This window comes from Nematostella vectensis, chromosome 11, assembly GCF_932526225.1.
Source record: "Nematostella vectensis chromosome 11, jaNemVect1.1, whole genome shotgun sequence".
Lineage (NCBI taxonomy): Eukaryota > Metazoa > Cnidaria > Anthozoa > Actiniaria > Edwardsiidae > Nematostella > Nematostella vectensis.
Window position 1 is genome coordinate 8,024,514 of NC_064044.1, and position 19,319 is coordinate 8,043,832.

Below are 19,319 nucleotides of genomic sequence, written 5' to 3' on the forward strand. Positions count from 1 at the left end.
GGGAACTGCACTAGGCGAGAGATGGCAAGAACCAATTGGCTTAGAATAATTTGACGGGCGGAACAGAAAATCCCAAAAGACAAAAACAAATCGATGTTTTGTAAATGCGGCGTCGTGGTCAATCGTGAAAATATTCAAGCTAGTTACTGGGATTGACTGGAGACTAGACTGAGAGGTTGGTAAGCCTGTGGTGCGCGCGGTAAACCTGCGTTCTAGTTTGAATAGGATTTCTTGTGACCATATTCTCTCACAGGCTTCCCACCTGCGTCTTTCTCAGTAAAGGATACCTAAGGACATTCGAATTAACGCAAATAAACATCTATGAGTCATATTTTCATGCTCTAATTCATGAAATAAACTTAGTTTGGATGTAAATCGTATCCGTTGTTCTGTTTTTTTTATTCCGAAGAAGCTCAATTTTACGAATTTAGCGATATAAGTTTGTCTCGGATTTTAAGTCGATTCTAAGTATGTCTCATTAACATGGGTGGCCGGGTGCGAACGCTACCCCTGAAAAATTCATAGTTTACATGTTCATCTGTTTTACTCCAAATAAAATAGGTCGATGCAAAATTGGCCGTGTACGGAGCGTCTATAGCTCTTTTGTTTTTGGTAGGGAAGACTATCCTGATAATTGCAAGTGTCTCAAGTACTAATAATTTTTTTTTTTTTTTTTTTTTTTGGGGGGGGGGGGGGGGGGGGAACTCAAGTGACCAAGGGAGGGGGAATGGGCTCCCTTTGTGTGCCTGCGTCTTACCAGCGGAGTCCCCTAAATCCAAGATGGCGGTCGAATGTGTGTGTTTGTTGGCCCAAGAACACGTGAAGTTTAGAATACCGGTCAGTAATTCATACAGAGAGCTGGTGTCCATTTAGTGACTAGCATATGATACAATAATAAGCTGTCGAATGAAGGGAAGTTTGCAACAATTAAGTGAGGTCTGTAGGAAGTTTGTGCGGAGACTTTAAGGATATTTTGTTTGTGCGGAGATTTTGCAAATTAAGAGATCTAAGGAAACCCAAAGAACATTGAATCAACCCCTATTTCTTGTAATCCTTGTACCTATCCCAACGTGCTAGAACCCCTGGATCTGGTCTGTATGACTGTCGATGTGCCCACTGTACCTCTGTCCATCTGTCTGTCTGTCCGTCTGTCTGCCTGTTTGTCGTCTCTGTGTAAGTCTGGTTGTTATGTGTCATATTCTCTCTGTGTATCCACTTGTCATCTGCCTGTGTGTTAATCAGTCGGCCTTTCTGTCATATTTTTCTGTCTGTGTCATCTCTGTGTAAGTCTAGCTGTTGTGCGTTCATCCTTCTGTATGCATGTATTTCTCTGCGTCAGTTTGTTTACTCTTATTTTAGTACTTACCCTTTCGTCTTTGTGTCTGACTGTTAGCCCAAGTGAAAAAAAAACATGTTTATCGTCTTGATAAGATCAAAATAGGGAGCATGCGGCCCTTGTAAGATTCACAAAGGAAATTCCCGCGATGTTACGAACATGTGAAAAAAATCGTAAGAAAAGCCTTGAATCGGGAAAGTCTGCCTTTGTTTCAGTGCCCAGGCACCGCTAACGCATGAAATTTAATTTTCTTAGGAACAAACAATAAAAAAAAAACAGCAGAAATAACTTAAAATTTTGATGCAGCCCCGAAAAAGGATGTAGGCGGGAACTATAAACATGTCTTTTTTTTACTAGGCTTTATTTGTCTGTGCATCTGTCCAGAGTGATCTGTTGTTCTGCTAAGTACTGTATGTGGCATTTCAATTTCCACAGGAGCTTCACTCTATTGCATCTATTCATGGTATCAACTTGAGTCATGATGGAAGTTCAGAGAAGATAGTGAGTTACTGATTCTTTTTGTAATTTCATTTGTAAGCTTTTTCAGGGCACACTTATTTACATCAGTATAGTGGTTCGAGACGCAAAAACATTACAATTGACAAAAAATCGCACATTCTGGAATAGTGCGCGCTAGGGACAAAAATAATTTATATATCTCTACGCGGGTTCCTACTACAAAAAAAAGTCGTCACTGTTAAGACCCCGCGGGTAGATAGGCTTAAAGCCGATAAGCCCACTGAACTTTCCTTCTTCAGTCTGCCCTGAAGAAGTCTTATTAAAGAGGAAACTTTGGCAGAGTCACATTAAAAGAATATATGCACATTTTAAAAGAATTATTGCTGTGTTTTCTTTGCCCTGTCATCCTTTCTGTTTTATTTCAAACTATTGCTGACATGATCATAAACATCATAATCATGTTTGATCTGAAGTTATTTCCAACATATTTCATCATCCACATCTCTGATACAGTAAAAAAAAACAAAGTTTTTCCCTAACAGTGATACGGATGTAATTTTTGAGGGCCAAAAAATTTTTCAAAAAGAAATATTTTGAAAGCAATCATTATTTTCCTACAAAAGCATTTAGTTCTTTGCCCAAATCCGCCATTTTCAATTTTGTTTTATTGAATTTGTCATCATCAGCTAAAATGTACATCACATCATTTAATCGGCAAACTATGCAATGTATTTTTGTGCATAGAACTGATAGAGATATTGTGTGGCCTAAGTGTGCTTAAAACACCCAGAATCCATGCGTGAAAATGTTAATGATAAATTCAGTCTGTACTGTATTGCCAAAAGAATATTGAAACAATGGTAACCTGGGAAGAGTATTTAACACCCACATCTAAGAACATACATAGAATAAAGAACTTGCCTGTCTAAAATTATCACATTAGAACCCTTTTTATACATATTGAGCCCAAAATTAGAAACAGGTTTCTAAATTACTGTATAGTGCATAATTTATTTGCCATGATATATCAGTAATAATTCAGGTATCATAACAGGCCTGTTTTGTCACCATTAAATCCACCCAGTCATTCTTATCATAGCTTCATATAAAAATACAAACCAAATAACCTAAAATACTGTAGCCTAAAATGCATGAAGAACCTGTTTAGTCCTAACGTGGGTTTTTATATGTATACTGTATCATAAATATCATGCAGTTGATCATGATACCCCCAGTATATATTGTTCTTGTTATTTTCCCAGAGTCCCTTTCTCAAACTCAAGATGCCAAATCTATCTTGTTGTCAACAAATTCTAGAGAGATCAATGACTGTTAGGTATGTGCTGTATGTTAAAGAATATCAAATTTTAACCATTCATCTGTTATTATTTACAAGTGAAAATACATTAGTTGATTTGCAAGAAAACTTGATGATTGGATTTAAATACCTTATTATTATAACAATATTTCATTGAGATTGTCCCAATCACTTGTTTGAATAAACTGATGGAAAGGGGTTCTTTGAATGGGTCGGTATTGTGCCGGAGTTCAAAATAGAGGCATGTTTGCTCTTCTTTAAGCCTTTTTTAAAAGTTATTTAATAATTGTTCAAAACACTGAAGTTAGTAGATTGTAGATTGTGCCGTACATTCTTTTATATGAAGCTGTACAAATTTTCAAACTGTTTCCACATTACCAGGAGAATCAGCGTCTAAATTCACACAGAACTGCCTATAAAATTTTTCACCTAGAAAAGCCACATTCACTTGTACCGTAATTGTGCTTATCATAATAATAGTTGACAGAATTCAAAGCGTAATTGGTGTCATTTAACTAAAGCATGCTGACTTATAAAACAAAAATCAGTGGCCCAACCAAGGTTTTTCTCAACTCGAGCAGCCAGGCAGCTATACCACCATGCAAAAATCCATAGCTTGCATACAAAATTAAGACTAATTGTTGTGTTGACACAGCTGCTCACAGTTCAATAATTCATCTTCCCCTTGTCTTTAGGTATATTCTTGAATTATGGGGGAGTGGAAGCAGTGTGGATGAGCTAGTTCGAAGCTTGAACCAGTATCCACCTGATAAAATGGTTAGATTTACAAACAAAATTACAACAATGTAAACACAGACATTTCTGACTGAAAGCAAGAATAATTTTTTTCTAAAAATAATTTATTTGGAAAATGCAATAAGTGGAAAATAAAGACGTGTGTAGCTGTAGGCGCAATCCGGTATGAATGCTAATCTTGCAATGACGATGTTTCTTTTCAAAGGAGCCATACCGCAACACAACATTTCGAATTAACATCGAAACATACAACAAGAAAATTTCCCAAGGTCAGAAACAAGAATACATCAAGGTCAGTACACACTATAAAATATTTCAAATATAATTAGAATTTGGAGTTGTGCTATAATTTAATATGATTTAGTGTGCTTAGAAGTTATTACTGTATACATATAAAATAGGGGCTTTTTAGACATGGAAATTACAATTTACTTAAAAACAACAAAAGGATTGCAGGCAAAAAAAATGTTGGATTAGAAACACATTTATTTATTCATAGGGTACTGTACTCCAAAAATTTTAAAAGTTCAGGTATTTGGGTGATGTAGAATTCAGGGCATGGCCTTAGCAATGGGTGAGGCACGTGCCCCTCCAAATATTTTAAAAAAATTACTAGAATGGGCGTGGCTGTGCCCCATATATTTTCTTAATGTTTCTGTATTGTGACTCCCTGCCCCCCCCCAAAAAATATTTTGAGGCCTGCCTGCTGAGGCCTTGATATTCTTGGGTTATAGCACTCATGATTTTAGCTGACTTGTCTCCTATGTAGATGTTGAACTGTATCGTTTATATTTCTTTAGGTTCTGTCATTTCTTCCATTGGACGGAAAAGTGAATCTGAATAACCCAGAGCATGAGTTTTCTCTACTATTAGACTTTGGTGATGATAACAATGCTGCAACTGATAAACCATGTCAACTATTTTTTGGTCGATTAGTAAGTACATTGCTGTCACCAACATTATTTGCCAATTGTAATCTTAATCTTTTGACGTCATTAAATGCACAGTTGACTAAAATCTCTTTTGTTGTTGTGGAAGAAAAACGTTTGTGTATCTGTCCTCTTCTTTAATAATTAACAGATGACATTGCAGCATATAATGTCATTCCCTCCCCCTCACCCAGTTTTTTTAGGGGCGTGGCGGTTCCCGCCTCTCCTAGTCCTCGTAATGTCCCTATATTGGGCCCCTCCCCTTAGTATTCTAAGACCAGCTTTGGTCCACCATATCATCAAGTGTCAGCATTGCCATTGTCATTTTCCATCACCAACACTGACATTTTCCTAATAATCCCAGTCCTCATCCTCAAAGCGTGTCTCATATTGATGTGGTTGTAGATTGGCCAGGGTCAGCGCCACTTGCTGAAGAAGTTTTCTCTTAAGACGCGGCACTTTATTGGCAACACTTCCATGGATCCATTATTATCTTTTCTCATGGCTAATCAGGGAAAGGTAAGAGAACTCCTTTCTCATATCTTACCAATCTTTTATACATTGCCTGTAATCAAACCTTGTTTTTTTATAATTTATTAATTTTTTTTCCTCTTTTTACTTATTTATTTATTTGCTTGCTTGCTTGCCTGCTTGCTTGCTTGTTTGCTTGCTTGCTGGCTGGCTTGCTTGCTTGCTTGCTTGCTTGCTTGCTTGCTTGCTTGCTTGCTTGCTTGCTTGCTTGCTTGCTTGCTTGCTTGCTTGCTTGCTTGCTTGCTTGCTTGCTTGCTTGCTTGCTTGCTTGCTTGCTTGCTCACTTGCTGGCTTGCCTGCATTTGTATCCCACTGGATACAAATGTTGTGTCTGGTTTAAGTTTTTAGATTTTATTAATTAGTAAGTAATGATATTATGACAAAAATGCAAAATGAGGTTGTTGGGACCCCTCAAGACATCCTTTTAATGTATCAGTCTGCGATATTTAAGGAAATGTATTAACTTTTTCGACTTCTCTATTTATAGGCACGCCCTGGAACACTGATATTTGACCCATTTGTTGGAACAGGCAAGTTAGGATATATAAATCATTTCCTTATAGTCTTATCAAAGTATTTCCTTCGCTTTTTTTTCAAATTGTATTAAATGTAAAATCCTTGACCAACTACAATAGATCATTTCCAAATACTACCTTACTTTATATATCCAAAATAAGAGCATAATGTGAAGCTTCTGACTTGTCCAATGTCCAATACAGGAGCTGTTTATACCTTTCTTAACTGCTGTGCATTTTTCATTGTTTTGTTTGTTTTATAATTCAGGGGCTGTTTATACCTTTCTTAACTGCTGTGCTTTTTTTTCTTTGTTTTGTTTGTTTTATGACTCAGGAGCTGTTTATACCTTTCTTAACTGCTGTGCTTTTTTCTTTGTTTTAAACTTTCTTAACTGTTGTCCTTTTTTCATTGTTTTGTTTGTTTTATGATTCAGGAGCTGTTTATATCTTTCTTATCTGCTGTGCTTTTTTCATTGTTTTAACCTTTCTTATCTGCTGTGCTTTTTTCATTGTTTTAACCTTTCTTAACTGCTGTGCTTTTTTCATTGTTTTAACCTTTCTTAACTGCTGTGCTTTTTTCATTGTTTCAGGAAGCATCCTTTTAGCTTGTGCTCACTTTGGAGGTCACGTGATTGGTAGTGACATTGACAAGAACCTTGTTCAAGGAAGAGGTTGTTGTTTTTTTTGTAACCACAAATTTTTCAACTCTGTCCCTGGTGTTCTTTTTTTGGTTTCCTGTGTTGTTTTTGGTTTCCTATGTTTTAATGATCTATCCTTGCCCTGCATGCCTCACAGCCACACAGGGATTTCCAAAGAATGCCATTGACATGGCTTTAAAACTGTTTTGTCCACTCAATTATCTTGATGTTCCTTCACCAGAATGTTCTTAAAAGTACATTTAAGATATACTCTGACATACTTATTACATGTTTAATATACCAACGGTAGTTTGGTGTTAAATAGTAAAAAAACATAGAAGGCGTAAATTGGTTCAGATGGTTGATTGACTATGTCGTATTTCAAGTTGAAAAAAGGGATTTTAAACAAATACTTCAAATGTTTATTTTTCTTAAAGCTTTTCAACCTCGACAAACAAACTTGTAAACTGCTCATCTGATTACCAAGTTTAAACTAAATTGTTAAATTGCTGTGTTTAAAAAGTTTTATGTTATAAGTATTATTTAGTTGTTTCTCCCTTTTTACCAACTGTAGTTTGGTGTTAAATAGTGAAAAAGATAGAAGGCGTAAATTGGATGAGATGGTTGATTGACTATGTCGTATTCCAAGTTGAGAAAAGGATTTTAAACAAATTCTTCAAATGTTTATTTTTCTTAAAGCTGATCAACCTCCTCAAACAAACTCGTAAACTGCTTATCTGATTATCAAGTCTCAAATATAAGTTAAATTGCCGTGTTTATAAAGTTTTATTTTATAAGTTTTATTCAGTTTCTCCTTTTTTACAACATCCAGGCAAATCATCTCGTGCAAATTGCAAATGGAAAGGTAGGCATAACATTCTTATTATCTTTAAAATATTTGTTTGGTTTCCTGATCGTGTCTGACCTAGCAATCATGTCTACGAATCTTGTGTTTCAGAAGTAGCATTGTATGTAATTCCTTTTTGCCTGAAGTTAACCATCCTAAACTCACTTTTTTTTATGCAACATCATACATAAGTTCCTTGTTTTGCTGAAGAATACCCGGCTTATATTCCGAATGGCGACATCTTCAAGCACCCAAATAAACACCTTGGAACAGGCTATCATTTCCACTCCCAGGGGTTGACCCGGAGTTCCAAACAGGGGAGGCCCAAAGTAAGGGTTTCAGGAAAGAGGGGGTCCATTGTTCTATCGTGGATTTCCTAATTATATTTCTAGTTATTTTAAGCCAAATATCTAAAAATAGAGGGGGCCTGGGCTCGCTCGGCCCACCCTTCGATCCGCCCCTAACTTTTGCATAAGGCAACAAGACATTAAACACCATTTACCTGTTCCTTCAGCACGAGATGAGGTCATGCGGACGAACTTCCGTCAAGCAGGTCTGGAACAGTTGTTTGTTGATGCAATAATCGCTGATGCTTCCCGCAGTGTTCTTAGGGCCACGCCCATATTTGACGCCATCATTACTGACCGTAAGTAACCATGGAAACGTTGTGCTCTTCCTTTATCACTCGTACCTCTTAGGCGCATGAAGCACGACTGATTATTTGTTTTCTTCCTTGCTTGACATGTCTCATGTGTGACATATTACAAGGAAGTTGTGGCATGTCTCAGGTGTGATGTATTGCAAGAAAGGTGTGACATGTCTCAGGTGTGACGTTCTGCATGGAAGTTGTGACATGCCTCAGGTGACATTTGCAAGGAAGGTGTGACATTTCACAGGTGTGACATTTTGCAAGAAAGGTGTGACATGTCTTATGTGTGACATTTTGCAAGGAAGTTGTGACATGTCTCACGTGTGACATTTTGCAAGGAAGTTGTGACATGTCTCAGGTGTGACATTTTGCAAGGAAGGTGTGACATTTTGCAAGGAAGGTGTGACATTTTACAAGGAAGGTGTGACATTTTGCAAGGAAGGTGTGACGTTTGTCAGGTGTGACGTTTTGCAAGGAAGGTGTGACGTTTCTCAGGTGTGACGTTTTGCAATGAAGGTGTGACATTTTTCAGGTGTGACGTTTTGCAAGTAAGGTGTGACATTTCTCAGGTGTGACATTTTGCAAGGAAGGTGTGACATGTCTCAGGTGTGACGTTTCGCAATGAAGGTCTGACAATTTTCAGGTGTGACGTTTTGCAAGGAAGGTGTGACGTGTAAGTTAGATATATTTCAATATACGACTAGTGATTTTTTTTTCAGCTCCCTATGGCGTGAGGGAAGGTGTACGGAAGCTCAAGGCTGATAACAACAGGTAAGAATTAGACTAGCCAGTGTATACGAGTATAGGAGTGTATACGCCTATTTGAGAAAACATTGCTCTTTCAAACATTGAATTACAAATGAAAGTTCATAGATCTATCGCTATTTATGGGTGTCAAAAATTTGTCGATGATTTGCAAAAACAAAGATGATAATAAGTAAGCTATTGGTATGGTTCATATTCTTATGCATTCAGTATAAGACAAATCCCAAGGTATCTTTCAATGTGATAGGATTGTCACATGACTGTTGTATTTGCCATTTCCGCGGACAGAAAATTTGTATTCTATTTGTGTTGCGTACGGCGTGTGTGTTTGTTGTAACCCTTTGTTTTAATTTGGTCTAATTCAAACAACCTTCGTGATTAAGCGATAACTTGACGGTTGCCTGGCGATGCTTATCTGTATATGATAGGCTTTATTTCAATTGCTGCCCACGTGACACTTCATTTTCCAGAATTTTATTCTTAAGTGATAACATTTTATTCTTAAAGTCCATATAACCTTTCAGAGTTGATAGACTTTGTAAATTCTTTATACTTCTTTATGGTTCTTATGGACCCTATAAAACACGGGTTCGCGCGAATAACTCAAATCTGTAATATTGAGGTATTTTGGTCAACCTTCGGAAAAAAGGCCGTGAACTGAAAGGCCCGGGTCCAGTCATTTGTGACGTAGATCAAGATGTCAACCATGAGAAAACATATGCGCGCGCTAAACCGGTTCCCCTCTTCATGTCTTCTTAGTTAACGTTGTGTGGTTACAACTTTTACCGCCATCTTTATATCTCAACCTGGTAGTCAAATGATTATTTAACTTCAGGAAACAAATCTGCAAAATTTAGCAGATATTTTCAGTCTTGTTTTTGCATTGTGCGCGCGTGCTGCATTCGCAATCAAGAATGGCGACATTCTCACGAGCGCGCGCTGTTTTTGAAACCTATAACAAAACGATATTTTCTTTTTTCGCATACAATTCTCGACTTTAAATTATTCTTCGCTTTATTGTGGGTACTTTGCAATAGAAAACAATTCGCCAATATTTTGAGGTATTGCCATCTCTGAATTTTAACGGATTTAAGGAAAATACGTTGTTTCAGATTTTCCCGCCAAAACTTGGAATTATTCACTCGATTCAATCTCCTTTCGCTTGGCCAGGAAAATTTTCAAAGATCTGAAGAAAATTCAAATTTTAATGAAATTTAATTCCCTTTTCGGAATTTGAAAGTTTATCAATGCTTTGTTTTGGCTAGATTGATATAAGTGAAAGGTTTTAAGAACTTTAAGTGATAACATTTCAAAAATGGTTTAGCTCGTATTGTGTAAAATAGAAAGAGACTACTAGATTAAGAAGTCAATACATTTTATCCGTTGCATGCTGATAGAAAATGCCAGAGCTCCCCGTACCAGCAGCTCCAAGCTTGACTGGTTGGTTTACAGTGAAGCTTCGTTGGTTTGCAGCGAAGGACAGAAACTAGTAATGGTGATAAGGATGAACATGAAACTTGCCTTATACAAATAAAACTCCTATCCAGCAATTTTCTGCTTTACGTCTAATATTTTAAGGGCTTATTTGTCCTATTTTCTAACGTCAGTGCAGGGCCGTAGCAGTGATTGGGGCACTGGAGGGCACATGCCCCCCCCCCCCCCCCAATATTAAAAAATAATAATAAGGAAATGAGGGCATGACCGTGTGCCAAAATATTTTCTTAATCTTTCTGTATTGTGCCCCCCCCCCCCCCCCCCCCCGCCTGATCTTACGTTGTCTGCTACGGCACTACAGTGAAACCTCATTGGTCTATTTTTGAGTATTGATTTCTGCTTGAGAAATGGTCTCGGCATAATTGTCCACGTTTTCAATAGAAGCGACTCAAAGTAAACAAGAAACTCCTTTGATATGAGGATTGAAAAATTCAACTAGACAAAGGTGTTCCGAGTACTAAAGACCTGACGCCCTCGGGTATCTACATTTCCTTAGCTATATACTTTTGGACATAAATATTAAAGGTGGATCTCAACTTTGAGATACAAAAGATTGAATTCTGTTGAAAGGTAACCAGACATATGTAGGTAGTTACCTGTGTGACATCTATAGCCATCCTTAGCCATCCTAAATTACAATGGTATTGGTCTTGTCTTTGATTAAGTAAAAAGTACCAAATATTCCACATGCTTTTCAGCATGCGGAATTGACGGCCTTGGCCATCCCGTGCCAAGGCCGTCAATATTCTATCGTTGATTTATCGAAATCGGTGCATAGGGAGATAGACTGTCGTGGATTATTCCATCCAAATACCTCACAAGAGTTGTCCTTATTACTTGACAGTTGAAAATATCTGTCTGGTCTTCGCATGATACTAAGGCATTTCGTGTCCAAGCCAGTATTCGGTCGTTGAACTGTCTGAATCGGTGCATAGGAAGGAAGTTTGCACTGGATCATACCATCCGAATACCTCCCAAGAGTTCTCCTTATATCCTGGTGGTTGGAAGTCGCAGCCGTGTCTCGGCTCACCGTGCACATGCCACGTCGACTGTTCCTGAAAGAGCGCCATAGTGCAATCCGAGCAACTGTAGCCTTCAACATTGACATATGTCAATCTTCTGCAGTATTCTGGTTCCGGATCATCGCTCGCTTCCTCTATGATGTTCCACTCTAACAGACGACCCTCCATATAATCTCGGTCAGTTACGTTTGCCCTCGTCAGGAACTTGCAGGTTGCTCGGTAGGACATCGCTGTGGCTTTGATCATCTGCATGTCCTGTCTCGCTAGTCGGTATTTCTTGTGATTTCCAGGCGTCTCTTGATTGAGCGGGTAGTCGTCCATGAAGGACTTTGTATTGAACTCTGATTTGTGTTCTACGGCGAATGATTCAATCAAAGTCCACGCTTTGTTGGGCGGCGTAAAATCGCAATACACTTTGAGTTCTGTTACATTGTCCTCTTTGAAAATCTTATAAACACCTTTCAGCGGGGCGGAGAGAGCGTTAGGTGCTTTGTAGAAGTCAAGGCAGGACTTTGGACGGAAATGCTCACATCGTTTCCCTGTGGCATAAGATGGACACTTGCAGACGATCTTGGTTTTCGGGTGCTCGCACTGCTCTGCGCACTTCCCCCCATTAAGACAGGGGTTGGACAGACAGCAGCCATTCCTACAGATTGATGGGTGTGCCAAGGAGGATACCTATGAAAAAAGTAAACTTTCTTCAGCCCATCACGTAACACGTTTCTCACATCCTCAAGGTGGTCACGGTAGCGCGCGTCGCACTGTACGGGCCCACTCACGAGAGAATAAAGAAACCGAAAATACTCACCGACGGAATAATGTTCTGAAGCAAGTCGAAGTATATGTAGTCAGAATTTGGCTCAAGAGTTTTCGAATTCTTGTCCTCCTCCAGTAACTCGCATCCCGTACGTGACAACTGATACGACCTGCAGAGGCACTCATTCGCACACGCCGTGAAGCACCCTTGGGCATGACGGACCGTGCTGAGGTTCTTGAATGAGAACCCTATCAAATGTTGTCCCTTGATGCCTTCATGGAGTGAAAACTTGCCTCCGTAGCAGACACCTTGTGGGCACGTGTGTGCGAACACGTGACATGGAATAGAGGCCAGCATACAAATGAAGTAAAGTAAGGACATCTCTGGCTGAAATGCAAAAAAGAAAATGTTAGACACCAGGCCCATACCCAGGATTTTTCTTGGGGGGTGAGGGAGGGAGGGAGGGTGCGAAATCCGAAAAAGGGACCTAATTTTCTGGGGAACGTGAGGGGGGATGGAGGAAGTTTTCTGATACATACCAAAGTCATCTAGCTTGTACTTTATAGTTTTGTCTATACGAATAGCACGTCTATTGAGAACTGAAAGTGGTATTTCGGCTGTTGTGGGGGGTGAAATCTCTCTGCGCCCAACCCCCTCTCCCCTCCCCCTTGGTTACGGGCCTGGACACAGGTAGCTTTGCGACCGCAGAGAAAACAATCTCCACGCATCCGCTCTTTTCATCAACAATTACTTTTTCTTTCAAGCCTTTTTTCACACCAAGGTTTAGCGTTTGTTAACTTTCATACTGCATATTTAATATTATCGCAGGAGTGCTTTCTTGATCCATTTGGAGGGGCCAATATTATTTATAATTACATGACAGTAAAAAATTGACATATTCTCAATCTCATTAAAAAACCTATTCTGGAGACCCCTAGATCCCCCTAAAACTACCTCTAAACGTCAACACAAGAAGGTGTTAAATGCTTGCTTCGCGTTTAGGCAGTGCCTAAAGTCTATATATTTTTCCAAAAAAATGTATAAGAGGTTTCATATTTAACTGGCAAAGATTGTAGACCCAACAAGTCTTTTTATAAACGAAGAAATTAATTCAGACTTAGGCTAATTTAGCGGTTAAGCATGCTTTTTTTGAGATCACTGAATTTGGATTTGTTTTCAATTTTATCTAACATTCGCGATTCACGCGGAAAGAGTGATTTTTGCATTAATTTTGGAAAGCTTTGAAAACAGTTGAGATTGCTGAATATCCAAAATGACAACCCAGGTTTCATAAACGACCCTTGGCTTTCGTCTGTCAGATAATTACAATATTGTGCCATGTTCATCTCACATGATGGAAACGGATTGAAAAACGCACTTTATAGGGTCCAATACGGACTGGTTATTACTATGCTAGATTTTCTTTATATAATCTATACCACGAAATATTATCTCTGTTGAAGTCAAATAAAACATTTTAGCTTTCTTTGCTTATTTCTATCTGATATTTCCTCGCATTTTCTTAGTACACCCGTGGAAATGTCCCTTTAGCGATGTTTTTTTCCTTCCCTTTTTACGTTTGTTGAGGGCAAAACCGTTTTTCACACTTACCAAAAGCACTTGCAGCTTGCCGATTCACTTTGAAGTTTTGAAAACTTTTTAAAGTATAGTCGCATGAGACGAAGATACACTCTTTGTGGATGTCATTAAAATTTAATACTATCACTTGATCGTTGAAAGATGCTTTCTTCCAATTTTATTTAATTAAAGTGCTAGTAGTACGTAATTTTATACTTTCCCGAAATTCCACCAAATTCGGCACGGAGGTTCTAGGCGTCCTCATCTTCAGCACTGCCCCATTCATTTAGACAAATATTGAAAGGAACCTAAACTTTTTCGACGCCAAAGTTCGAGAAAATTAGTGTTTGCATAGTCTGCACAGTAGAAGTATGAATGGAATGCAAAAAGAGGATACAGAAAAAATCTTTAAAAAATATTAGGTTAAACAAGACTTACTTGAAAGAAGCACGACTCTTACTTTTCCAAGTCTTAAAACCTCTAGAAAAAAAGCCTGACTGTATAAGGGTTTCGTAATTAACTGACAGAGATCGTAGTCTCCAAAATATTATTCCTTATATAAAAGGAAATTCATTTAGACTTTGACTAATTTAGCAGTTAGGCAGGCTTTTTAGGGATCGCTAGATTTGGATTTGTTCTCATCTTTTGACTTACTCATGTGCGATTCACGCGGAAAAGTGATTTTTGCGTTATTTTGGAAAGCTTGAAAACAGTTGAGATTGCTCAATATCCAAAATGACCACCCCAGGTTTTTTAAACGACCCTTGGCTTTCGTCTGTCAGATAATTACAATATTGTGCCATGTTCATCTCACACGATAGAAACGGATCGAAAAATGCACTTGTAGGGTCCAGTACGGGCTGGTAGTTTACTATGCTAGATTTTTTGTATATAATCTATACCATAGAATATTAGCTACTCTATCTTGATGTCAAATTAGAGCATTTGGCTTACCTTGCTTCCGTATATCTGATGATATTTCTTATTTTCTTAGTACACCGTGCAAGTTTCGCTTTAACGATGATGTAGAAAAAAATGTAGAAAATTCTGGAAAACAAAATTGTTCATCTTTCTTAATGGCATTTATTACCATACCTATAAATAGTGTCATTTTTCTTCTTTAGTCCTTTATGTATTGTAAGTTGTAAATTTATGTCCTAGCAATGTATATAATTTTGTATTTATCTAGATGGACAAATCTAATACTTCTTCTCCTTCCAGGTGGGCCCATTTTCTTCTAAAAGAAGATTCTTGTGAGCATAGATTTAAAAAGATAAAGTTTTTTCCTTCTTTTCTACGTTTTTTTTTTGTAGGCAAGACCGTTTTTCACACTTACCTAAAGCAGTCGCAGTAGCTTGCTGATGGCCTCTGTATTTTTGAAAACTATCGTCGCATGAGAGGAGGATACACTCTTTGCGGATGTCATTAAAAATTTAACGGCTCTACTCTTTTGTTTTTAAAGTGCTTGTAGCACGTAATTTGATATTTTCCGGAATTCCAACAAATTCGGCACACGGGTAGTAGACATCCTTATCTTCAGCACTGCCCCAGTTATTTCGTCAGTTATTGCGAGAAAATTGTTTTTTTCGACGCCAAAAAGATTCACGATAACAAAGGGAAAGCCGAATTTGCAGCTGTCTGTTTTGAAAGCTTTTGCAAGTATTGTTGCATGAGCCAATACACTCTTTGGATATGTCATTGACATTTTAGACGTTTTATTTACCGTTTAAAGCGGCTTCACTGCGACATGTGTGACGTAATGTGACATGTAAATAGTAAAGTCGTCCATTTGTAGAGGGAAGCCTTTATAAGCTAACCAATAATAAACACATGTATTTTGAATCCATCCTTTGGTATCGTGATTGAACGAACTTGTCGTATGAAAGGATATCAGTGTCGGGGCTGCGTTTTTCGACTCAGCGACTTTGGGTGTCATGTGACACCTGATCGGCGACTCTCACTTAGAAGTCACGTGACTTTTTGGTTGAATTCAAGCAAAAATAGACCCTGAAGTTGCTGTGGCATTCATACCAGAGAGCGATGCAAAAAGTTAAATATCTCAATGAAAATAACCCATTTAATGGCAAATAATCTTGCTGGTTGATTCTTGAGCGCTGAATAAATTGCTTTTTGTTTTTGTTAATTTGACCTTTGTTATTTTTGTATCAGAAAAGGAATTATTATACACAACAAACACTTCCACTTCGACGAACATTTTTCAGATCCAGTCTTTTTCTGGTGCGAAAGCTTCCCATTTCTCGTGATAATGGCATTTTCCCGGACTCTCTCACTATACCTCTCACTGTACTACAACCTCTATAATTTGTAAATGCGTTTGTTATTTCTTTTTCTCTCCTGTTCGGTAATCCCCTGCTGATAGTTTTGTTGAATCAATAACACTAGAAAAATCACTGGTTTTTGCGGGAGGTCTGCGACCTCACAAAAGATATTGAAGAAGACAATTGCTACGAGGAGATACAAAGAATGCCATTTGATCCTCCCCAGGCAATGTTTATTAGCAACAACTATTGAAATGCCTTTGGTGATACCGTCAATTCTCGCCCACCAACCTTCGAGATAAATCTCTGCTTCAAAGTCAAATTTCGCAATAACTTTCAACGATGATTTGCGTTCTACCCGTTGTATATCGGGTATTTGGCTCTGACCAAATGATCAAAACTTCCATGGACTTTGTTTTATTCTCATGCGCGTGGACTGGCTGATAATAGCTAGATTTAGGGGGGGGGGGGGGGGGGGTTAGGACGGGAACCTAGGAGGACGCGATCGAAAAACGTGATTTTCACGCTAAGCGCTTATTTCTGAGCTAGTTTCTATAAATGGTATAACTAAAGAGAAGGTCATGGTTGTAGAAATATAAAAAACGCATAAATATATTAGATAGTTTGTTTTCAGCGCACACGTTCCCATCGTCGTTACACAGTGGAACTTAATAATTTAAACGGCTGGAATATACCAAACAAGAAGCTTTTCCACGTGTTGGCTTAGAATTGCTTTCTTTTTCTAATAGCCTGCGTGCCAGTCTGTCTTTTTGCGTCCGTGGTCCGTAATAACAATATACGCAGTAGAGGCTCTTGTTTGAGTGAGCGCTCGGGGATAGTCCGGTGAAAACGCTCCTTTTGGTGAATTCTCGCGCCTTGGTCACTCACGGCATTGTCGCGCCTAGTTTTGGTACTTTAGGGGCTTTCCGCCAAAAGAGAGACGGCAAGCGCTTTCCGCCAAAAGAGAGACGGCTAGCGCTTTCCGCCAAAAGAGAGACGGCTAGCGCTTTCCGCCAAAAGAGAGACGGCTAGCGCTTTCCGCCAAAAGAGAGACGGCTTGCGCTTTCCGCCAAAAGAGAGACGGCTAGCGCTTTCCGCCAAAAGAGAGACGGCTAGCGCTTTCCGCCAAAAGAGAGACGGCTAGCGCTTTCCGCCAAAGAAGAGACGGCTAGCGCTTTCCGCCAAAAGAGAGACGGCTAGCGCTTTCTGCCAAAAGCGTGTCGGCTAGCGCTTTCCGCCAAAAGAGAGACGGCTAGCGCTTTCCGCCAAAAGAGAGACGGCTAGCGAGAGGGTCAGCTCACTATCACCACTCGTTCCAGTCATCCTCGGCACGTTTGTTACCGCGTGGAGACAGATGCTGATCGAAAATGAAAAAGTGCGAGTCCATGAGAAATATTGAAAAAGTTTAAAAATACGCCAAAAAGTGATGTTTTGATGGATTTTTTTTTACTTTTTTCGACAACGCATTTATTGCTCTCGAGGCCGATTTTAATGCCATTTCAATTGAAAGAGCTACTGGTTTCCATATGATCGCACTCCATCGCCTGCGATGTGTGCGATTGTACGAATAGATCCACACTACTTTGCAGTAACATTGGGTGTTTTGGTTTGTAGCGTGGACACGCCCTATCCGGCGATCAAGCTGGGCCGGTTATCGGACGTCATCATCAGTCTTCTCCACTTCGCGTCGTGTTACTTGACTCTGCATGGACGACTTGTGTTTTGGCTCCCTGTGCATAGACAAAGGTGTGGAGAAAAATAGGTGATTTTTATCATAAAGCTGGCACTATAGTCCAAACATTGTCTTTCGCCTCTCAAATGGCACTATTTGACATAAATGTTTTTATTTTCAGTTACGACGACGGTTTGCTCCCTCTGCACCCATGCCTTGCCCTCGTCGCCAACAGTGAACAGACGCTCTTCAGACACATCTCGCGAAGACTCATCACTATGGAGAAAATTCGGCCACATCAGGTGAGAACTGAAAGGGGAACCTAGGTGGCGCAGTCCGCAGAGCGTCGCTCTGTAGTGCCTGTTCCTCTCTCACGGTCCTGGGTTCGATTCCCGGTTCCGACGTGATTTGAGTTAGTTTGTCTAGCCTTTGCTCCTAGGGTTTTTCTCGGTTTTCCTCCCTCCACAAAACAAACCATTTCGATCTTAGCTGTGATCCGTGGTCAGACATGAGTTGTATGGAGGCGGCCTGAGGCGTCTTCCCATGCCTTCAACTCGACCAAGTCTGAATCTGCGCTCTCGTAATTCAGCATCTTGCTGCGATTAGAGTGATTGGCTCCTCCTTTTTTGTTATTTAAATGGGAACAAGAAGACATGTATAGGAGAGGTACGCTTGGTCAAATGGCGCGCGTCTAGTTACAGCCATGAAGACGGGGCTATCCAAAGTAATAGTGATGTCATTGATAATTAAAAATATTGGAATTAATAAGGCGCGCGCCTTATACCAAAGTTTCCCATTTTATATTGGTGCTTTCTTTGTCTACTACTGCACTTAGGCCTATTATACACCTGTTTCAACTAATGTTTAACTCGCAGTATCCGTGTGAGCTTGGGAATACAAAAAAAAGCAAAGATCAAATAAAAGTTCCAGATTTGCAAAGCTGTTTCATTTTTTAGGCCTGTGTGCCTTCCAGATACCGCCATTTATACGTTACTTATGAATCACTGTGGCTACAACACATGGATTTTCAAATGCAACCTTATTTAAAATAGCTGTTTTCTCGCCATTTAAGTTTTTTTTAACATTTGAAATAGTTTGTATATTTCTGACTTTATTTTCACGACTTGTAAATGCAAAAAATTTCTTTTTCAGACTGACGTTACTTTGGAAAGACTCACCGAACAGAATATTGACTTCCAGTCTATGTGTGACAGTTTTAGGGACAATTACTTCAGCTCTCCCTCATGATGGTGAGGAAATTGTGTAGCTGCACAAAACTCGCAAAAGGGGCAGGAGCTACTCAACTCTATAATACAGAAAGCCCACTAGAGTACGCTTATACCCTGGGTACCAGAATCTCCAGACTTCTCCGTCAGACTCTCTCCCCAAGCAAGCCACACCAATTAAAGCAGCTAGCCTATGCCCAGACTTGTAGCCTAGAAGTTCACACCCAGACAGGGATCCCATGGAGCAAGGCTAAGGCCTGTTTTTATTATGAAAACAATTTGATTTTGCATTTAAGACTAACAAAACAATATTCTACATGCTATCTATGCGATCTGGAAAACATTTTTAGTTACCATGACGACATACAGTCCATTAGCAGCCGTCAATAGGTCCAGGTATTCATTAGCATCACAGGTAGATAATCCCCATCCAGGAAACGTCAACCCTCCAATATCGTCACGTAACATTAAAGAATTTCCATCAATTTCTCCTTTGTTATTGTTTATAGTTGAAAATACAACGGCTTTTTCCCAAGAAAACTTCAAAA

The 19,319-nt window shown here is 39.2% G+C and overlaps 2 protein-coding genes across 3 annotated transcripts; one reads left to right on the forward strand and one right to left on the reverse strand.

Moving 5' to 3' along the window:
* Nucleotides 1-735: 735 nt before the first annotated feature.
* LOC5518446 (tRNA (guanine(10)-N2)-methyltransferase homolog) lies at nt 736-19,256 on the forward strand. 2 transcript variants are annotated; one of them, XM_032363028.2, is made up of 15 exons: nt 736-837; nt 1,772-1,837; nt 3,058-3,131; nt 3,809-3,890; nt 4,075-4,161; nt 4,670-4,804; nt 5,204-5,317; nt 5,817-5,859; nt 6,435-6,515; nt 7,315-7,347; nt 7,844-7,975; nt 8,698-8,749; nt 17,488-17,619; nt 17,727-17,847; nt 18,698-19,256. In XM_032363028.2, exons 1-15 carry the CDS (start codon nt 781-783, stop codon nt 18,791-18,793), a joined length of 1,305 nt encoding a protein of 434 aa, XP_032218919.2. In that variant the 5' UTR covers nt 736-780; the 3' UTR covers nt 18,794-19,256. The 2 variants fall into 2 exon arrangements, with proteins under 2 accessions (XP_032218919.2, XP_048590033.1); XM_048734076.1 differs by lacking the exons at nt 17,488-17,619; nt 17,727-17,847; nt 18,698-19,256 and adding an exon at nt 10,141-10,403.
* On the reverse strand, nt 10,511-15,264 carry LOC116602014. The gene is made up of 4 exons (XM_032363029.2): nt 14,931-15,264; nt 14,549-14,641; nt 12,068-12,403; nt 10,511-11,937 (listed from the first exon to the last, which is right to left on the reverse strand). Exons 3-4 carry the CDS (start codon nt 12,395-12,397, stop codon nt 11,113-11,115), a joined length of 1,155 nt encoding a protein of 384 aa, XP_032218920.2. The 5' UTR covers nt 12,398-12,403; nt 14,549-14,641; nt 14,931-15,264; the 3' UTR covers nt 10,511-11,112.
* Nucleotides 19,257-19,319: the final 63 nt, after the last annotated feature.